The sequence below is a fragment of the Eubalaena glacialis genome, chromosome 15 (assembly GCF_028564815.1).
Source record: "Eubalaena glacialis isolate mEubGla1 chromosome 15, mEubGla1.1.hap2.+ XY, whole genome shotgun sequence".
Lineage (NCBI taxonomy): Eukaryota > Metazoa > Chordata > Mammalia > Artiodactyla > Balaenidae > Eubalaena > Eubalaena glacialis.
This window is the reverse complement of record NC_083730.1, coordinates 75350307-75369142: the sequence shown is the minus strand read 5'-3', so window position 1 is coordinate 75369142 and position 18836 is coordinate 75350307. Positions and strand designations below refer to the sequence as shown.

The 18836-nt window shown below is 44.1% G+C and overlaps 1 protein-coding gene across 4 annotated transcripts in view; it reads right to left on the bottom strand.

The window, feature by feature from the left end:
• The window catches only part of UBE3B (ubiquitin protein ligase E3B), a 54259-nt gene that overhangs the window by 30275 nt on the left and 5148 nt on the right, over positions 1-18836 (bottom strand). For all 4 annotated transcript variants that reach the window (XM_061169084.1, XM_061169086.1, XM_061169083.1 and 1 more), the window contains 12 exons: positions 18389-18570; positions 18107-18227; positions 16731-16790; positions 16208-16312; positions 14649-14745; positions 13315-13400; positions 12340-12422; positions 9105-9210; positions 8686-8806; positions 7509-7686; positions 6897-7060; positions 5590-5757 (listed from right to left, as the gene is read on the bottom strand). In XM_061169084.1, coding sequence (XP_061025067.1) covers positions 5590-5757; positions 6897-7060; positions 7509-7686; positions 8686-8806; positions 9105-9210; positions 12340-12422; positions 13315-13400; positions 14649-14745; positions 16208-16312; positions 16731-16790; positions 18107-18227; positions 18389-18549 — 1450 coding nt within the window. In that variant the 5' untranslated portion in view covers positions 18550-18570. The remainder of the gene's footprint in view (positions 1-5589; positions 5758-6896; positions 7061-7508; positions 7687-8685; positions 8807-9104; positions 9211-12339; positions 12423-13314; positions 13401-14648; positions 14746-16207; positions 16313-16730; positions 16791-18106; positions 18228-18388; positions 18571-18836) is intronic.

Genomic DNA, 18836 nt, shown 5'->3' with positions numbered 1-18836 from the left:
AGGGAATGCCTCCAAACCCATTTTACAAAGCCAGAATTACCCTGATATCAAAACCAAACACAACAAAAAAAGAAAATTACAGGCCCTGATGAACATAGATGCAAAAATCCTCAACAAAATATTAGCAAACTGAATTCGACAAGATATTAAAAAGATAATACACCATGATCAAATGGGATTTATTCCAGGGATGCAAGGATGGTTCAGTATCTGCAAATCAATCAATGTGATACATCATATTAACAAAATGAAAGATAAAAATCACATGATCGGGGGCTTCCCTGGTGGCGCAGTGGTTGAGAATCTGCCTGCCAATGCAGGGGACACGGGTTCGAGCCCTGGTCTGGGAGGATCCCACATGCCGCGGAGCAACTAGGCCCGTGGGCCACAATTGCTGAGCCTGCGCGTCTGGAGCCTGTGCTCCACAACAAGAGAGGCCGCGATAATGAGAGGCCCGCGCACCGCGATGAAGAGTGGTCCCCACTTGCCACAACTAGAGAAAGCCCTCGCACAGAAACGAAGACCCAACACAGCCATTAATAAAATAAATAAATAAATACTTAAAAAAAAAAAATCATATGATCATCTCAATATATGCAGAAAAAACACCTGACAAAATTCAACATCCATTTATGATAAAAAAACTCTCAACAAAGTGGGTACAGAGGGGATGTACTTCAACATAACAAAGGCCATATATGAAAAGCCCACAGCTAACATCATTGTGAAAAGCTGAAAGCTTTTCCTTTAAGGTCAGGAACAAAACAAGGAGGTCCACTCTCACCACTTTTACTCAACATGGTACTGGAGGTCCTAGCCAGAACTAGGCAAGAAAAAATAAATAAATAAAAGGCATCCCAGTTGGAAAGGAAGAAGTAATATTCACTATTTGAGATGATGTGATATTATATATAGAAAACCCTAAAGATTTCATTAAAAAAACCTGTTAGAATAAATTAATTCAGTAGAATTGCAGGATACAAAATCAATATACAAAAATCCGCTGCTATCAGAAATGAACTATCAGAGATAGAAATAACAAAAGCAATCCCATTTACAACTGCAACAAAAAGAATAAAATATCTAGAATAAATTTAACCAAGGAGTTCTGAAAGACCTGTACACTGAAAACTATACGACACTGATAAGGGACTTCCCTGGTGGCGCAGTGGTTAAGAATCCGCCTGCCAACGCAGGGGACACAGGCTCGAGCCCTGCTCCAGGAAGATCCCACATGCCGCGGAGCAACTAAGCCCATGTGCCACAACTCCTGAGCCTGCGCTCTAGGGCCCACAAGCCACAACTACTGAGCCCACGTGCCACAATTACTGAAGCCCGTGTGCCTAGAGAAGCCACCACAATGAGAAAGCCGCGCACCACAATAAAGAGTAGCTCCCACTTGCCTCAACTAGAGAAAGCCCGCGCGCAGCAACGAAGACCCAATGCAATGAAAAATAAATAAATAAAAAATAAAATAAAATAAAAAAAAATTAGACACTGATAAAAGAAATCAAAGAAGACACAAATAAATGGAAAGATATTTCATGCTCATGGACTGGAAGAATTAATATTGTTAAAATGTCCATACTACTCAAAGCAATCTATAGATTCAATGCAATCCCTATCAAAATTCCAATGGCATTTTTCAGAGAAATAGAATCAAAATTTGTATGGAACCAAAAAAGACCCTGAATGGAAAGCAATCTGGAGACAGAAGAACAAAGCTGGAGGCATCACGCACCCTGATTTCAAACTATATTACAAAGATACAGTAATCAAAACAGTATGGTACTGGCATAAAAACAGACGCACACATCAATGGAACAGAATAGAGAGCCCAGAAATGAACCCACACATATATGGTCAATTAATTTACAACAAAGGAGGCAAGAATTTACAATGGGGAAAGAACAGTCTCTTCAATAAATGGTATTGGGAAAATGGGACAGCCACAGGCAAAAGAATGAAACTAGACTACTACCTTATACCATACATAAAAATAAACTCAAAATGGATTAAAGAATTGAATGTAAGATCTGAAACCATGAAACTCCTAAAAGAAATCACAGACCAGTAAGCTCTTTGACAAGGGTCTTGGAAATAATTTTTTTGGATCTGACTCCAAAAGCAAAGTCAACAAAAATAAAAATAAGCAAGTGGGACTACAATAAACTAAAAAGCTTCTGCACAGCAAAAGAAACCATCAACAAAATGAAAAGGCAACCTATGGAATGGAAGAAAATATTTGCAAATCATATACCCAATAAGGGGTTAATATCCAAAATATATAAAGAACTCACGCAACTCAACAAAAAAACAAGTAATCTGATTAAAAAACGGTCAGAGGATCTGAATACATTTTTCCAGAGAAGACATACAAATAACCAACAGGCACATGTAAAGGTGCTCAACATCACTAACCATCTGGGAAATCAAAACCACAATGATACATCACCTCACACCTGTTAGAATGGCTATTACCAAAAAGACAAGAAATAACTAGTGTTGGTGAGGATGTGGAGAAAAGGGAACCCTTGTGCACTGTTGCTGGAAATGTAAACTGGTGCAGCCACTATGGAAAACAGTATGGAGAGTCCTCAAAAAAAACTGAAAATAGACCTACCATATGATTCCACAATTGCATTTCTGGGTATTCATCTGAGGAAAACAAAAACACTAATTTGAAAAGATGTATGTACTCCCTTGTTCACAGCAGCATTATTTACAATAGCCAAGATAAAGGAAACAACCCAAGTGTCCACCAATGGACAAATGGATAAAAAGATGTGGTGTGCATGTGTGCGCATGCACGCACACACCCACACACACAGGAATACTATTCAGCCATAAAAGAGAATGGTATCTTGTCATTTGTGACGACGTGGATGGACCTTGAGGTCATTATACTAACTGAAATAAGTCAAAGAAAGACAAATACCATATAATCTCACTTATATGTAAAAACTAAAAAACAAAGAAAAAAACCCAAGCTCATAGATACAGAGAACAGGTTGGTGTACCTATGGTTGCTGGGGCAGGGGGTTGGCGGTAGGGGAAAGGTAAGCAAAATGGGTGAAGGGGATCAAAGAGGACAAACTTCAAGTTATAAAATAGATAAATCATGGGGATGTAAAGTACAGCATGGTGACTATAGTTAATAATATATACTGCATTTCTGAAAGTTGCTAAGAGGGTAGATCTTAAAAGTCTTTAACACAAGAAAAAAAAGAAAAAAATTTAACAATGTATGGTGGTGGAGGTTAACTAGCCTTACTGTGTTGATCATTTTGCAATGTGTACAAATATCAAATCATGTCGTACACCTGAAACTAAGATAATATTACATGTCAACTATACCTCAATGAAAAAAAAATGGAGTAAGAAGTTACAATGCAGAGATCACAGGTATACTTCTACAGGACAAATATACTCATTTACAGCATGATATACCAATTCAACGAGGGCTGCATCCCAAGCAACTTAGATAGAAATGAAGATGCCGTGCTCTGGAGAGCCGGGTCAGAGGAGCAGCACGTGGCTCCAGGACCAACACACGTATGTGAGGAGCATGAACAAAGACATTTTGTAAATTGTGAGAGCAGAAAAACAGCAGTATTTTTAAAACAAGTATGTTATTTTCTATAATCTAGTTTGTGTATAGTTTTGTGTATAGCCAAGCTAATAGAACGAATATTATACATATACTTTAGACTAGCTTATCTTCATTTTTAAAATCATGTATATTTTTTTCCCTCTTTTTTTTTTTTTTGGCCACGCAGCGCAGCTTGTGGGATCATAGTTCCCCGACCAGGGATTGAACCCGGGCCCTGGCAGTGAAAGAGCTGAGTCCTAACCACTGTACCGCCAGGGAATTCCCTAAAATCATATACTTTCAAATTGGCCAAAAAACTTCTTTTTCGATTCTCTCATTGGGACAATGGGGGATGCTTAATGTGGTTATCTTAAAAAGGTGGACACAGGCTATAACCTCAAAATCATCTCACTCAGTATGCTTCCCAGACCCCCCACTGTGCTGGGGTGCCAGCTCATCTGGGCCCCTTCTCCTTCTGTACTCTCCTTAGGGAAAGGGCCCTCAGGCCCAGGCCTTTCACCCCACCCCTTTGCTCAAGCCTCCACACAGTACACAGTATGCTGGCTTGGCATCTCTGCTGCAGGTCCAGCAGGTACCTTACATCACAGCCAAACAGAACTCTCGATGGCCCACAATCCCCCCTCCACCTCCTGCCCCCCCATCCAAGCTGGTCATCCCCTAGCTCAGCAAATGGCCCCACCATCCACACAGTTGCTTGGGCCAGAAATCTGGCAACATCTTTGAAACTTATAGTCCTCACTCCCCCAAATCCAATCTACCAGTAAGACCTGTAAACTCCACTCCTGGAGTGGATTGTAAATCCTCCTGCTTCCATCTCCATCAGCCCAGTGGTTCTCAACCAGGGATGATTTTGCACACCGCCCCACCCCAGGGGGCATTTGACAATGTTTGGAGACATGTACGGTTGTCAAAAGTGGGAGAGAGGTGCTACTGGAATTTATGGGTAGGGGTCAGGGGCTGCTAAGCATCCTACAATGGATAGGATGCCCTCCACAACAAAGAATTATCTGGCCCCAAATGTCAACAGTGCTAAGGCTGAGAAACCCTGCCCTAGTCCAAGTCAACAATGTCTCTCATTATTTTCATTGTCACAGTGTCCTTCATTATATTAAATATACTTTCCTCTTACTTATCATTGGTCTCCTCACTACTACAATGCAATCCTCTTGGGAACACAGACCTTGGCTGTCTTATTCCCCTCTGCATCCTCAATGCCTGGCACACATAGGTGCTCTATAAATATCTGAAAATGAGTAAGTAAGTGTGAAAGACAGAAGTAGCAGCAATTTGATTTAAGAAATGTAAAACGTAACAGAGAAGTTCTTAACCCTTTATGCAGTCAACAGCTTCAAGGTTTATAGACATTTTGTCCTCGTAACACCCATCATACTAACAACTCCTGTGCTGCTCACAGTGGGGAATCTCTGCTCACAGCGGGGACTTTCTTCCTTGCTCAGCTAAAAAGGAAAACGTCGGGCATATCCATGCAATGAGATCTTATGCAGCCAATAAAAATGAGGTTTTTAAAGAATTCTGACATGATAAAATGCTTATAATGTGATTAATGGAGAGGGAAAAATAAAACTATGTATTTCAATCTAAATATATATTTATGTAACACACTCAGGATCAGGTGGTTATCTATGGATTGTAGGATTAAGAATGGTTTAAGTTTTCTTTTTTCTGCTTCCTTGTCTTTTATAGTTTTCTATTCATAAAAAAATATTAACTTTTAAAAAAGCAAGTTGTACTTCATAATGAAAATAAAAGCCAGGTCACAGGAACAAACTAGAAGTGCTAGGACTGCAATGAGCTTAACCTATTTAACTGAAGAGAATCACGTTCTAAGAATATCTCAAAGATACCCTTCTTCAGAATCTATTTTCTGAGCCAAGGAAGCCAGAAGAGAATCAGCTTCTAAGAAAACTTGTCTGGCAAACGTGAGAGATGGCAGAGACCGCCTCAGGACTCCAGACCTGTGAGTATCTGCAGCCGGATCTGGGTGAGAGTCGTCAGCGAGGTCTGGTAGAGGACGCAGATGTTGCAAACCTTCTGTACCTCCGCAGAATCAACACGTTTACCCCCAACAGGCCTGAGAATATTCCGAACTGACGCCGACTTCTGAAATGCACGCTTCAGGAGAGCTGGCATGGAGAGAAGGAGGAACATGTGAGCAGAAGTTCAGCCATCTGCCAAACTCCACCCCATAAAGGGAAGAGCACTTCAGTAAAGCTCCTAGTTTCCAGCCAGAGCCAGACAGTGAGGCTGCAGCTTTGATTCAAATCTCTTTCGGATAAATCAGAAAAGCAGTAACAAAAGGTTTTTAGACAGAACACAAAGACCTCTTTAGAACAGCACAAGATCTGTCAGAACAAGCCAAACATATTTGATTCTTACTGTGGATTCTTTTACTGTAACCACTTAACTTCAGAACGCACAAAGGTGAAACTTCCAAGGACTGAATTAGGGGAAGAGGGGCAAAGTTGGGGGGCCTGGCTAATTCCCAATGTTCTGTGCTTTCAGAGGGAAGTAGGAGCATCAACCTCAAGTACTCATAATCAGTTTGGGGTTGTACTCTCGTTTTACACCTTCGCATCTGTATCTTGCTGAAGTTACACTGAGCCCATGCTCACTGACAGCTACAAGATGGAGCTTTGTGACACACTGGGTGGTAGAAGAAAGCCACACTGAACCTGGCAATCTGCCATAGGCAAGTAACTCCACTGAATTATGTGTTAACAGCATTGCCTTACTTTTATCAGAGTGCGCAATAAGAAACCTTTCCAAGGAACCCATTAGTGACCCTGCAACGGGGATGCCGCTGAGGTGGTAGCCTGGTCAGTGACCACTATCACCTGTATAAGGAGCTCCATAGGGGAGATTTATTTTATGATTAGGAACTCAGAAAAGCTCTACTTGCCCTAAGAAATAGATCTTCCTCCTTCTTCCTACTAATGAGAAGTAATAAAGGGTCCAAAAATCCCTTTTCATTTTTGGCCACTGGAAATTCAGAGCCAAATGGAAGTTCAGAGATAAGCACGGCAGCCCTCATGGATCATCTGTGGATGTTCTCTACACACAACCTTGACTTTGTTCACATAGTTACATTTCCCTAGTCCTTGTTTACTATCCCTAAGGACTTCCGGTCACTGTTTTGCTAAACGTGAACTTGATTTAAGCTGTCTCAAAATCTTGAAGGGAGAAGTCAGAGGTCACGTGACAGAGGGGAGCAGGTACACAGGGTCAGTCAGGCGCTGCACTTTGGGGAAGGAGAGCCACTCACTCTTCACGGGAAGCACATTCTGTGGGGACGCTGGCGGCGCGTGGACCGGCTCCTGGTTCTCCAGCAGCTTCTTGCTCAGGATGTCACTGAAGAAGATCCGGATCAGAGGCACCCCCCACAGGAACTGCAGCTGTCTGGTGACCAAGGGCATGGACTCGTTAAGGCTAGGAGAGAGCAGGAGAGCGGGCATGTCAGTTCCACCTGCTGGATGGCCACACGGAAGGGTAGCTGGGGACTGCCACTCAGCATGGCAAGTAAGATGCTAAAAGAGAAGTGGGATCCACAAATTGCCGCTGAGGCCTGGATGCAGAAGGCACCGACCTCTTTCTTGGCTCTCTCGCTCCACACAGACTTCCCGTGCTGCCAGCAGCATTGTTGCTCCCCCCAGGCCCCACGTGTCACAGTCACTTCCCAGACACCCTCTATCTGTTCTTCATCCTAATTCCATCCTGTTTACCACCCAGTCGACAAAAGCTTCCTGATGCCTACTGCACTGTCCTCTTCATAGCTGGCTTGCAGGCCTGGCCCACAAATCTCGATGAAAGAAGGGGGAAGTGGTGGAAGAGAGGCAGGAGGAGACAAGGAAGACAGTGATCTGCCTCCAGGACTCACCCATAGTCCACGGATTGGGAGAACCAGCCAAGGACAGGGTGCCAGTGGGTCAGGTTGGATTTCTTCTGGGACACGTACTTCTGACAGTAGCAGAGCATTTGGGTGAGCAAACTCACAAACCCATCTGTCTCCTCCTCTAACACCCTGTGGCTGAGGGAGCCCAAGTGCAGGAGGTTGCCTACGAAGAGAGAAGGCTGAGTGCGGTAGGCCCGGAGAGACACGCTTCCTCACCTCCCAGCCCTGCTCTCTGCCTGGGGCTCATGCATCCATGTCTACATGCAGGAAGAAATTCCACGTAGAGAGGAACCCATCAGTGCTGGGGCTGCAGTGCTGTGCAGGGCTTAGAAACAGGCAGACCTGGCCTCAAATCCTGGTTCTGCCAGAGGCGAGCTAGGTGACCCTCAACCCACTTCTTGAGTCTGTTTGCTCATCTGTAAGACTGGAGTGATGAGCCCCACTCTTGATGTGAGGACTATATGAAGTAACGTGTAAAATGTCAGGCACACAGATTTTTAAGTTAGTATAACATTTTCTTACACCAAGATTCTAAAACCAAGGGTCAACAAAAGAAATGACCTTCTGAAGAATAGCTGAAAGTCCTGGAAAATCACTGTTATTCAGTGTTCACTGAATTTATTTAACGTTTTCTGTGAGGACTCTTACCATCGACTCCCTTAAAATGTAGCCCCAAGAACCTTTTTCTATGTAAAATAAATTTCCTCTAATTGGGCAATGAGAGTTGTGTACCTCTGCTGTTTCAAATGCTTTTCTATCCCCAAACCCTTTCCTCATCTAAATGAAAACACTGTAAAATAGACATTGTAGACCCTACTCTGATCTAAGCCCCACCCAACTGTGCTCTCTTCTCTCTTGAGATGAGAATTATCCAGGTAACTCAACACGTTTTCATTTTTCCCTTGGCTGCCAGGAAGCTAAGGGCTGAAATTTAACATTCATTTACAGTCACTCAGCTAGTTTGCCAGGCTGATGTATTTTTCCATGTGATTTTCAGTTTCATGTGTCTACTTAAACTGTTTACCTCATTACCTGTCTTTTATTGTAAGCACTTCCAACTTTTACTAAAAACAGCTTGTGGCCTCCAGAATGGTGGAAAGCAAAACACCTGGGCTTTTCCCAACACCCAGAACACAATAAAATTCCAGCCATAGATACTTACCCATGAGACAAAGTGTATGGCATCCTTCTAAACTTTCACATACATCACGGCATCGATCTTCGTCTCTTAAAAATGTGATGAATTTACGGAGCATGTCATGAGATTCTAAAATAGTGAGGCGCTGCAAACAATTGCAGACTGTTAAAGCGGAAGCTGATAAAAGGAGCTTCCCACCAGAGTGTGAACTCTATCCCTGCAGATCACCCCCTAGCTGCCAAACATGTTATCCATCACCAAGAAGAAAATGAACAAAGACGAGACCCCTTTTCTTTGGGCTTCTAACACGAGTGTGTCTACGGTAGCTACTGATTTAGGAAAATCATCAGGAGACGAGGTAGAAGTTAACAGAGAAAACATTTTACTTTCTATTTTAAGGACAAAGGCAAAGACGGAATTGGGGGAATTCAGAGTCCACTCACCTCGGGGGTCACTGTGCTGAGATGAGTCACGAGAGCGGGCACAGACACGATGTGGATGAGGAACGGCCGGATCAGATTGTCTGAAAATTGTGCAGCAATCACAGGGCTAGACACAGACATATCACCTTACTCAGACACGTTTAATGTGAACATGGAACAAAAGAACAACCCTACCAACACTCCCAAATCCCTTGGAATCATGCGTCACAGGACTTCTAGGAAGACTGAAGGCTGAAAATGGGCCCATTCACTGGGGGAAGGTTGAATAAGTGATACTTTAGTCTATGTCGCAGCTATGAAAAATCAATTTACTGAAGTTTTACTGACATGAGAGAATCTTCATGCTATAATCAACTTAAAAAAAAAAAAGCAGAATGAGAAACTATATACATGGGAGAGGAGGATGGGGATAGTGATTGGAAAGGAGAAAAAGAGGGGCTTCTGGGGTGCTGCTACTATTGTTCTATTTCACAGGTGGGGTTGTGCTTACATGGGTATGTTTACTGGGTGATAAGTCACCAATAACTCATACTTCAATTAAGCAATTTATTCTGAATATATATCCAGATAATAAATGGAACAAGGTGAGTTTGGGAAGGTTCCCATGGGCCATTAATTTAAGAAATATATATTGATCTTAGAATATAAAAACGTATTGAATATATGAAGCAAGTATAAAGAGTACGGAATAAAAAGTGTGGGCTCTGGAGTCAGATGGCCCAGGTTTAATTCCAGGCCCTGCCCCTCCCGGCTGTGTGACCAAGGGCAAGTGACCTAACCTCTCTGGGCCTTAGCAGCCTCATTTATAAAATGGAGATAAGAGAATGTGGTGAGGAGTCAGTAATGTGTGTAGAAGTCTTAAAACAACGTGTGGCCCATGAATGTTAGCTATTTGTATTATAGGACTTGGTGATCACATCTAAACATATCAGTTATGACTTCATAGACTTTTAGTAGTAGTATCTATATATTGTACGACAAAACCACTGAATATCTTGTTTTACAAGGTCCTGGTCCTGTTCAATTACTTACAAATACTCAGAGGAGGAAAAAAAGTGCACTGTGCAAGAAAAGGGCTTTAGAACAGCCCGGCCTTAACAAGTGAGTCAATGGATTCTGACATATGGAAAGAAAAAACTTAAAATGATGGACGCTATTATAGTCTCAAAGGAGAAGAAACATGGCGGAATGACTAGATGACCCTCCTGGTGGATCACAGTGTGAACTGCAGGCACAGTGGGACAGGGGAAGGATGCTGGGACGGAAAGACGACTTGTGTTCTTGAGAGATGGAAGACAGGAGAGCTAGAGGATGCTGCTGAGCTCCTGGGCTCAGGCATCTGTGTGTCAATCCTCCGCTGTCTCTGACAGAGGAGAGGGTGGGCGATGCTGCTGGAATGAGCTGCTCAGGTGACTCAGGAGAGGGAGCTGCAGTAAACCTGATTCTAGGAAAACATGTGTTACGACTCATTAAATACATCTCTATGTAACTCCTCTCAAAGTATGTAACGAACGTATGACAGTTACCTAGATAATTTGTTCTACTTCTTTAATCATAGCATAACCAGTTGGATTCTGTTCCTGTTATGAAGGTCTAGCCTCTAGAGGTGTGCTGTCCAATGCAGTAGCCACTGGCCACACGTCAGGGGCTACTGAGCACCTAAAATGTGGCTAGGCCAAATTCCTATGCTTTAAGTGTAAAATATCCACCACTTTCTGAGGACTCAGCACGGAAAGAAAAATTAATAAAACATCTAATTTTAATTAAAATAAATAATTTAAAAGTATTGATTCCATGCAAAAATGATAAATTTGGATATAGCAGTTTAAATAAAATACATCGTTAAACTTAATTTGCCCTTTCTTTTGACTTATTTAATGTGGTTCTCATCATATTTCTATTGGACGGTGTAGACCAGCCTTGTCCAATAGAACTTTTGGTGATGATGAAAATGTTTCACATTTGTGCTGTCAATATGGTTTTCAACTAGTCATGTGGCCCCTGAGCACTTGAAATGTGGCTAATGAAACCAAGGAACTGAATTCTTAATTTTATTTAATTTTAATAAATTTCCATTTAAACAGCCCCATGTGGCTAATGGTGAGTAGAAAACACAGTCTAGACCAGGTCGGCAAACTGTGGCCCACAGGTCAAAAACTGCCCACTGCCTGTTTTTGTAAATAAAGTTTTATTGGAACACACAGCCATTCTCATTTGTGTATGTACTGTCTAGGGCTGCTTGGCGGCTACAGTGGCACAGTAGTTGTGACAGAAGCTGCGTAGCCCACAGAACCGAAAATATTTACTAGCTGGCCTTTTGCAGAAGTTTGCCAACCTATAATCTAGACCATTTTTCAAATTGGCGTTCCATGGAAAATGATTCCAAAGGAGAGTAACAGACATGTTCCATCATCTAAAACTTGGGCGAGAGTACTCCATGTTCAGATATGTTTGGGTCAAATCAGGTTAAACAAGCCCAAAGAGTTTGCTACCACAGGATCTGTCGGAGCTTTCAGCAGGAAGGTGCCCGGTGAATTAGCAGGAAGGGGCAGACAGGCAGCTTTACCAAGCTGGTTTGACCATAACACTCCTTCTTTCCCAAGTTATTATTATCTTGGGGATTAAGATTACCTCACATTATCAAGCTATCTTATTAACAACTCCCCAAGTTACTGCTCCTTTCAACAGTTTAAGTATGTTCTGGACCCATTAACAAGCACAGCTCTTTACACTTGGCAGTTCTCAGACTTGCTGGTATGATTTCTATCAGGAAATATTTAGCTGCTTAAGTACTTTACATCTCCAAACTGACTAAGTGAAGATAAATATCACATCCTCTCTGGTCCTCCAAACTCCAGTGTCTTAAACCCGTGTTCGCAACACTATTCCCTGAATCCTTTCACCCTGCCCTTTGCTGGGCCTCTTTCAGCTCTTAGGTTTCCTTTCTCAATTAAAAGCTCAAAAGGAAAAATGGTTGTATCTTGGCCCCTGGCAGAATAAAGCAATTCATTTTGAATAGCTTCCCTCAAATCATGATGCAAAAACATTCAAGGGTACAGTCGGAAGATTAAGAACAGGGCAGTCACAGATGTGTCACTTTCATCAAGAACAACACTTTCTGTAAATTCTAACAAAGTGGGCAAGCCCGTACCTAATACAAGTAACAAGAGAAGAAAAGCAGGAGGAGCGGGCCTTCAGAAGCACGTCAGCTCCTCAGGTGCAGTTTCTTACTTACCGCATTGCTAGGGAAAAGGCTGCTGTTAAAGTGCCTTTGGACAGACAAGGTCGGGGTCTCGCCAGGCCACGGGTTAACAATACCTGCAAAGAACATTGTAATTGGTCAGGGGGCGACGCCAACTTTATATTCATGTGCACGTAAAAAATGCACAATAAGTGCTTCAGATAAAAAACTGTATCGGAATGTTTCTAAAAAATGAAAAAAAAGCAATGGGTATGTATGGAGGTTCACTGTACCACTCTCTCTCTCTACTTTAAATATTACACTTGAGTTTTTAAAAATAATAAATAGTTAAAAAAATTAGCAGCCGATAAAAAGAACACCAGATTTAAAATCTCAATTATTTTAGAAGCAATTCAGAGTTATGGCGTCAAGTAGACGCTCCCACTGAGATGAACTGTTGAGAATCCACCTTTGGCTGCCACAGCACCTCGCAGGGTTGTCGTGAGGAGAAAGTGAAACCCAACCAGGAAAGAGCCCATCTCAGTGCCAGGCGGGAGGACGGCCTAGATCAATGTCACTTCTCAAACTCAAGAATTCCAAAGTATCAATACTTTTCAACAGTGATTAGTTACATTTCTGACAATTCCCTGAATGTACGTACGAACTGGCACGATCACATGCAGTGTGGACGGAAGGCTGTTTGAGGACACAGAGCTAGAAAGACGATTCCAGACACCAACCAAGAAGGAACCTGAGGGAATACATCCTGAGGCCTCCTGCCTGCGTTTAAGTCTCAAATGACCGGATCATCCTCGCCGCCAACAATGGAGCACAATGAAGGGGTCCCAGTCACTGCCCTCCCTTCACACAAACCACGAGGGTCTCAGAGCCGGGGTGGGGGAGGGAGGAGCGGGCGCTTCCTGCAGAAAGCGCTTCTGTGAGGAGGGCAGCAGATATGCCGAAACCAGAGGTAAAAACCCAAGTTCGGGTATGGAGAGTGAGTCCCATGTTAGGGATGGGGTCACAGACCTGCAGCACAGAATAAAATCCATGCTGGTTGAGATGGCCCATTATATTTGCACAAATGCGGTTCATGGCTGGTCGAAGACTCTCACCTAAATGAAGAAAAAAGTCTGAGAAAAAAAATCTCTGGCCATAATGTGAACTGTTTACATGCCCCAGGCCCCAGGCTGTAAGGAAACGAGAGCTCCTCTGGCTTGCCTTCCTGCTCCCCTTGGGTCTGGCACCGGAGGACAGGGAGACGCCACATCTCCAGAATTCTCTCTCCTGCAAGGCCCGGTGGAAGCGTAACCTCTTAGGTGACGGGACCTATGGTTTCCCAGAAGTATCATCCCCGGCCTCCAAGCTCCTGCAGCACATTTTCTACTTCCCTCCGAGGGCCTGGCACTTTCTACCCCCGGTGGCTACCTCCTCTCCCCACTGGGATACAAGCCCCCTGGCAGGGCCCAGAACGCACCGAGTTTTAAATCCGCCCCCCGAGTCCAGGATCATGACTTAAATGAACCCCCCTTCCTGGCCTGGAGCCTTGGCACACAGTTTCCTCTGCTTCAGAGTCATGCCCCACCTCTGTGCTCTGCAAACTCCACCTCCCCCTGCAGCTCTCAGCTCAGATGTCACTGCTTCGGGAAAGGCCGAGCCCCAAACAAGGCAAGGCCTCCCTCCCCACTGTACTCCCGTTTCTCCTGGGCTCTTCCTTCCAAGCGCCCCTTGTCACGCTGTTGTCACGACCTACATACCCACATATACTACTCAGATAGTCATATATATACGACCTCTCTTTAGTGTCTGTCTCCTCCCCACCCCGCCAGACTCAGGTGCTGTGAGGAAGGGCAGGCACACAGAGTTCAGCACCTAAAGCCCCTGGAGGGCAGTGACCTCTCCCCTATCTCCAGTGCCTGCAGAGCATCTGGCACACAGCAGGCTACTGGGTGAATGGATAAATGAAGTGAATGTATGAAACACGTAAGGCCGAGTTCAGTGTTCAAGGAAGAAGGCAGCTTTACCATGCAATTTTATGCGCAAAATAGAATTATTTGCTGCCGAATATTCTCCAACTGAAATGACGAGGCTTAAGTAAATATTATCAATCTGGAGGCTGAGGTGCTGTGGGAGTTGTAACAAATGAGCTCAGAGGGACTGTGCCTTCAAACGTAAATTCCAAGAAGGGAGAGAGTTGAGCACACGATACTGAACTTATCCTAGATACCACAGTGCAACGTCTCCACGTGTGTGGTTCTAGGGCCTTCCCTGAGGCTTGTGGCGGCAAAAATACTCTTGAAAAGGTCCCCGAACTCTCCATGGAAATGCTACTTAGGAAGGATTTTGAAGCAAGTCCCACAGACCTTTTCCCCGGAGAATCTTCCATGTTGAAGTGTCTGTAAAGGTGACAAGCATCGTGAGGTACAGTGTGATGAGTTTGGAGTCTTGTAAAATTTCAGGCTAAAAACAATAAAGAGAGTAAGATTAAGACACACGCCCTCCAGTCCAAGACAGTAGCGCAACCGTTTTACAGCTTTTCTGAATGCAAACAAACGAGTCAGGATTCTAAGTCTTTATTCTTTTTCTCGTGAGGAATGACCACTATAGGAGTTAAACAACAGGGATTTCAGCACACTAGTGCTTGACCATAGAATTGAAATACTCTTGGGAATGGAGAATTGAGAATTCTTAGAAAACAAGATGACCAGGGCTGGCCTACTACATGTATGCATTTAGTATTTAACATATGTATGCATGTACACTGGAGCAACAGAGTATAAATGCAATTGAACATAACAAGGACTCTGGGCTCAGACTTTTGGCTTTACCACTTACTAGCTGTGTGATCTTGGGCAAGTTTCTTAACCTCTCTGTACTTCAGCTTCCTCCTCTGTTGACTAGGGACAGTAACACTGCTTCCTTCGTTTAGTTGTTGTGAGAAATAAATGGATTAATGAATATAAAGCACTAAGAACAGTGCCTCGCACACAGAGAACACTATGTATTGATACTATTGGCTATTACTATAATGATGACTATAATTCATGCTTGATGCTGGGTCAAGGCCAAGAGAGCCATTCACAAATGCCTTGAGAGAGATGTCTGGGAATGGATCACTGGGTGCTCTGGGGACATCTGCTCCATTGCTCAGTTACTACCAGAGTCCTTGCCAAGCCTCTGCCCCTGAAACTTCTCCCTCCCTACGTGCAAAGTGGAAATGGCTGCTGTTTGTGCACACTCACACCCCTGCCCACCTTCCCATAACACAAGGGTGGGCACTGGGCCAGACGGGGCTGGTGGCAGTACCCCACCCATCTTGCCACTGTGACCAGTTCAGTGTTGAGACCAGGACCCCACTGGACCTTTATGAGTCCTCCCAGATTTCTGAATCGATGGGGGAAGCCTCCCTTTTCTCTTTGGTCAAGACAGAGTTAGGATGTGAGGCTAGAACTGCCAGCTGCCATGATTACAGTGGGAGAGGACAAGGTGATTCCAAAAGGGAGCACACATGAAAGAAGGAAAGAGAGGGAAAATCCAGAAGGCCCCTGGCTCTAGTATGTATTATCAGCTGCACTCATGTTGGGTTTCTGCACTGTAACAAGGGGCCTGACTAGTATAATAATGCCAGCTACAAAGTATCCACTATATCAAAAGCACTGAAAGGAAGACAAGATTCCCTGGCATCAAGACTGTGGTAAGTGCAGGTCAATGTACAAAATAACATGCATGAAAGAAGCTCTCAAGTTGATAACAGCATCTAACTCACTCTCTCTGGGAACAGGGGCTCCAGTAATTCTTTACTAGACTCCAACTGATACATCACAAAGGTATAACCTATGAGGGAACCACGAGGACTCTGAAAATACATTCTACAGGCCTCAAGTGGGAGGGATAGATTTACAGTCTTGTTTTTATTTTTTACCTTGAGCTGCTCAAGAAACTCACAGCAATACCACAGAATGTCTTTGATCTGTTTAATCCATACGAGGGTGAGATCCTTGGAAAGAGCCAGGGACACGTACCATACCTACAAGCAGGAAAAAGAGAAATGTAATGGGCAGTTACAGGGATCAAATGACACACATTCCAGCTACTGGAATGGGACCAATTAGCTAGGTCCAGAGCCAGATAAGGCAGGGGGATGAACAGATAAATAAGCAGCAAGGAGGACTTATTTTAACACTAAACCCAAAGGTAAAAATAGCCTGGTAAGCGGATTTACCGTCCTGAGTATGAGGCAAGAGCAGAACACAGCTTCTTGGATAATGCAAAGACTAAGGAATTCACCTGTACTTTGTTAATGTTTTCGATCCATTACTTATTTGCACATGGGTGTGAACATGCAGAGTCATACACAACAGTCAGAACATTCAACAGGAATTTTCAGAGGCAAACAGGCCAGCTTGAGGGGTCGTGGGAGACTTTCTGGCTTCCGCCCTACTTACCTTGGGTTCATTCTCAGCATCCATGCTGCTCAGGAGGCAGCGACACAACTTCTCAAATCTCTGCAGAGGCAGAATGGGGGGTTATAAATTCTCACAGTGAATGGAGAAATCAGAAAGCAGCAAATGTTCTCTGGGCCCCTGGCATGGATGTGCCGGCCTGATGCCAGATGACTCACGTCGGGATCCTATTTAATTCCGACTTGTAGATGTGGAGACCGAGGATCAGGAAGCCTAAGGAAAGGCTCTCAAACTGGTGACCTGCAGGCAGGATGAGCCCTACACGTGTTTTAGACTGGGTCTCCTTTTGAAAAACAAGATCAACCTGGCAAACTGGGCCTGGATTCCTGCAGACTAGCAGCTGTCTCCTAAATTGTGCTCAGCCATTTGCCATTTTGTAAGCACCATGGATACGGACTTTTGCCTCACAAACTGTCCTATCATCACTTTCATCTTGAAATGCAAAAGCAAGAAAAGTGGTACACTCCGGCTGTACCAACCCTGGATCCACCCTTAAAAGAGGTGTGGCCCTGGCTGCTGCCCTACCAGACTGAGTTTCCTCCTCTGTAAACAGGCGTCACCGCCCTGCGCCTGCCTGTCCTCATCTGCGTGACTGTGTTTACTGCCAGCGTCCTCCTCTCTCTCCTGCTGGGCTACAGGCTCCTCGAGGGTACAGACCTTGCCCACTTTGTTTCCTTCTGGGGCCCCGTACCCAGAAGAGGGTCTGGCACATGTGAAGCTTAGCAGTAATGGATGCCTAACCCCGAGGAACACAGAGGCCCTCCTCAAGGGTCTCCTTAGTACCGCTACAGATGACTAGTCGCTCCCCTGGAATTTTACTTTCTAGGCTGATTTTTCTAACTCCAAAGGTACAACTAGCCTGTTTTGTTTGGTTTGCAGGATTTTAAGAGAAATTTCAAATTAGCAGCCAATTTTTACAAATTAGAAAACTCAGTGTCAAAGAGCTCTGGAGTGTCTTTAAAAAAATCAGAGTATCAGTCCCCCAGTGGCTGGAGCAGAGGAGCGGCCACCCCTTTGATGGCACGCCACAGCCCACCTCTTCCTCCGATGTCCTCACCACCGCCTGTCAGTTACCATTTATCATGACTTGTACCATGTGTGTCTCATAAATCTGCTAACCTACGCATCTGAGGACAAGTGCCTGTAAGAGTCAATGTGAAAACAATCGTGATGATTCCCAGCACTGGGCATAATCCCTACGAAACAGGTTCCAAGAAAACAAAAGGGCCGGATGCGGGGGTAACAGAACCTGTCTCACAGAGTTGCTGTCAGGACTAAATGAGTTAACATCTATCAAATACTTATAAAAAGATCTGACACATAACAAGCACGATGTGAGTTTGCTATTATTATTTTACCTCATCATCCTCTTTAATTCTGAACAAGAACAGCAGTTTCCTGGCAGTCTTAAAAATACAAAGTGCACTTCTTTTACTGGACCCAGAGTCATCTTCTTTAAAAAACTCATCAATCTCTTTCCTAGGGAGGGAAGGGTAAAAAAAGACGTTTTAAATTAGGAGCTCATAGCAGCTGGAAGGCTGTTCAAGAACTGTAAGAGAAGAGCAATCGGTTTTGTTTTTGTTTTTTTTGCTATGAATTGGAAACAAAAGAAAACGTGCTGAGGAGCTACTGACACCCACCTGATTTCCCTTTGCAGTCGACGCCGACAGAGAAAACTCCGTACGTGGGCCTGAATCTCCACAGCTGCCCTCTCCCGCTCCTTCTGCACCAGCCTTTCCTCTCGAGCCTGACGGGCTCTATCAATGAACCAAGCTCTCGAGGTCTGAGAAACAGTGAACATGTTTGCAAACTTGCACAAACCCTGCAAGGAAAATGGCGAGTGGCTGATGTAGGTCATTATATGAAAAACACTCACGGAAAGGGGCTCAGGAGCAAAGGGCAGGAAGGAACTTGGGCAGCAGCAGAAAGCTACTCGGGACCCCCAGCTCCCTCCCAAAGGGCTGATAGCTGTCCCCGCACAAGTCCCAACTTCCTCTCGGCTCCTTTCATGCAACTCCCCAGACCAGCGATGCTTTTTCCTGTATTAAGTAATCACATTTTTTTAAGAGAAAGAACAGAGTGCCTGGC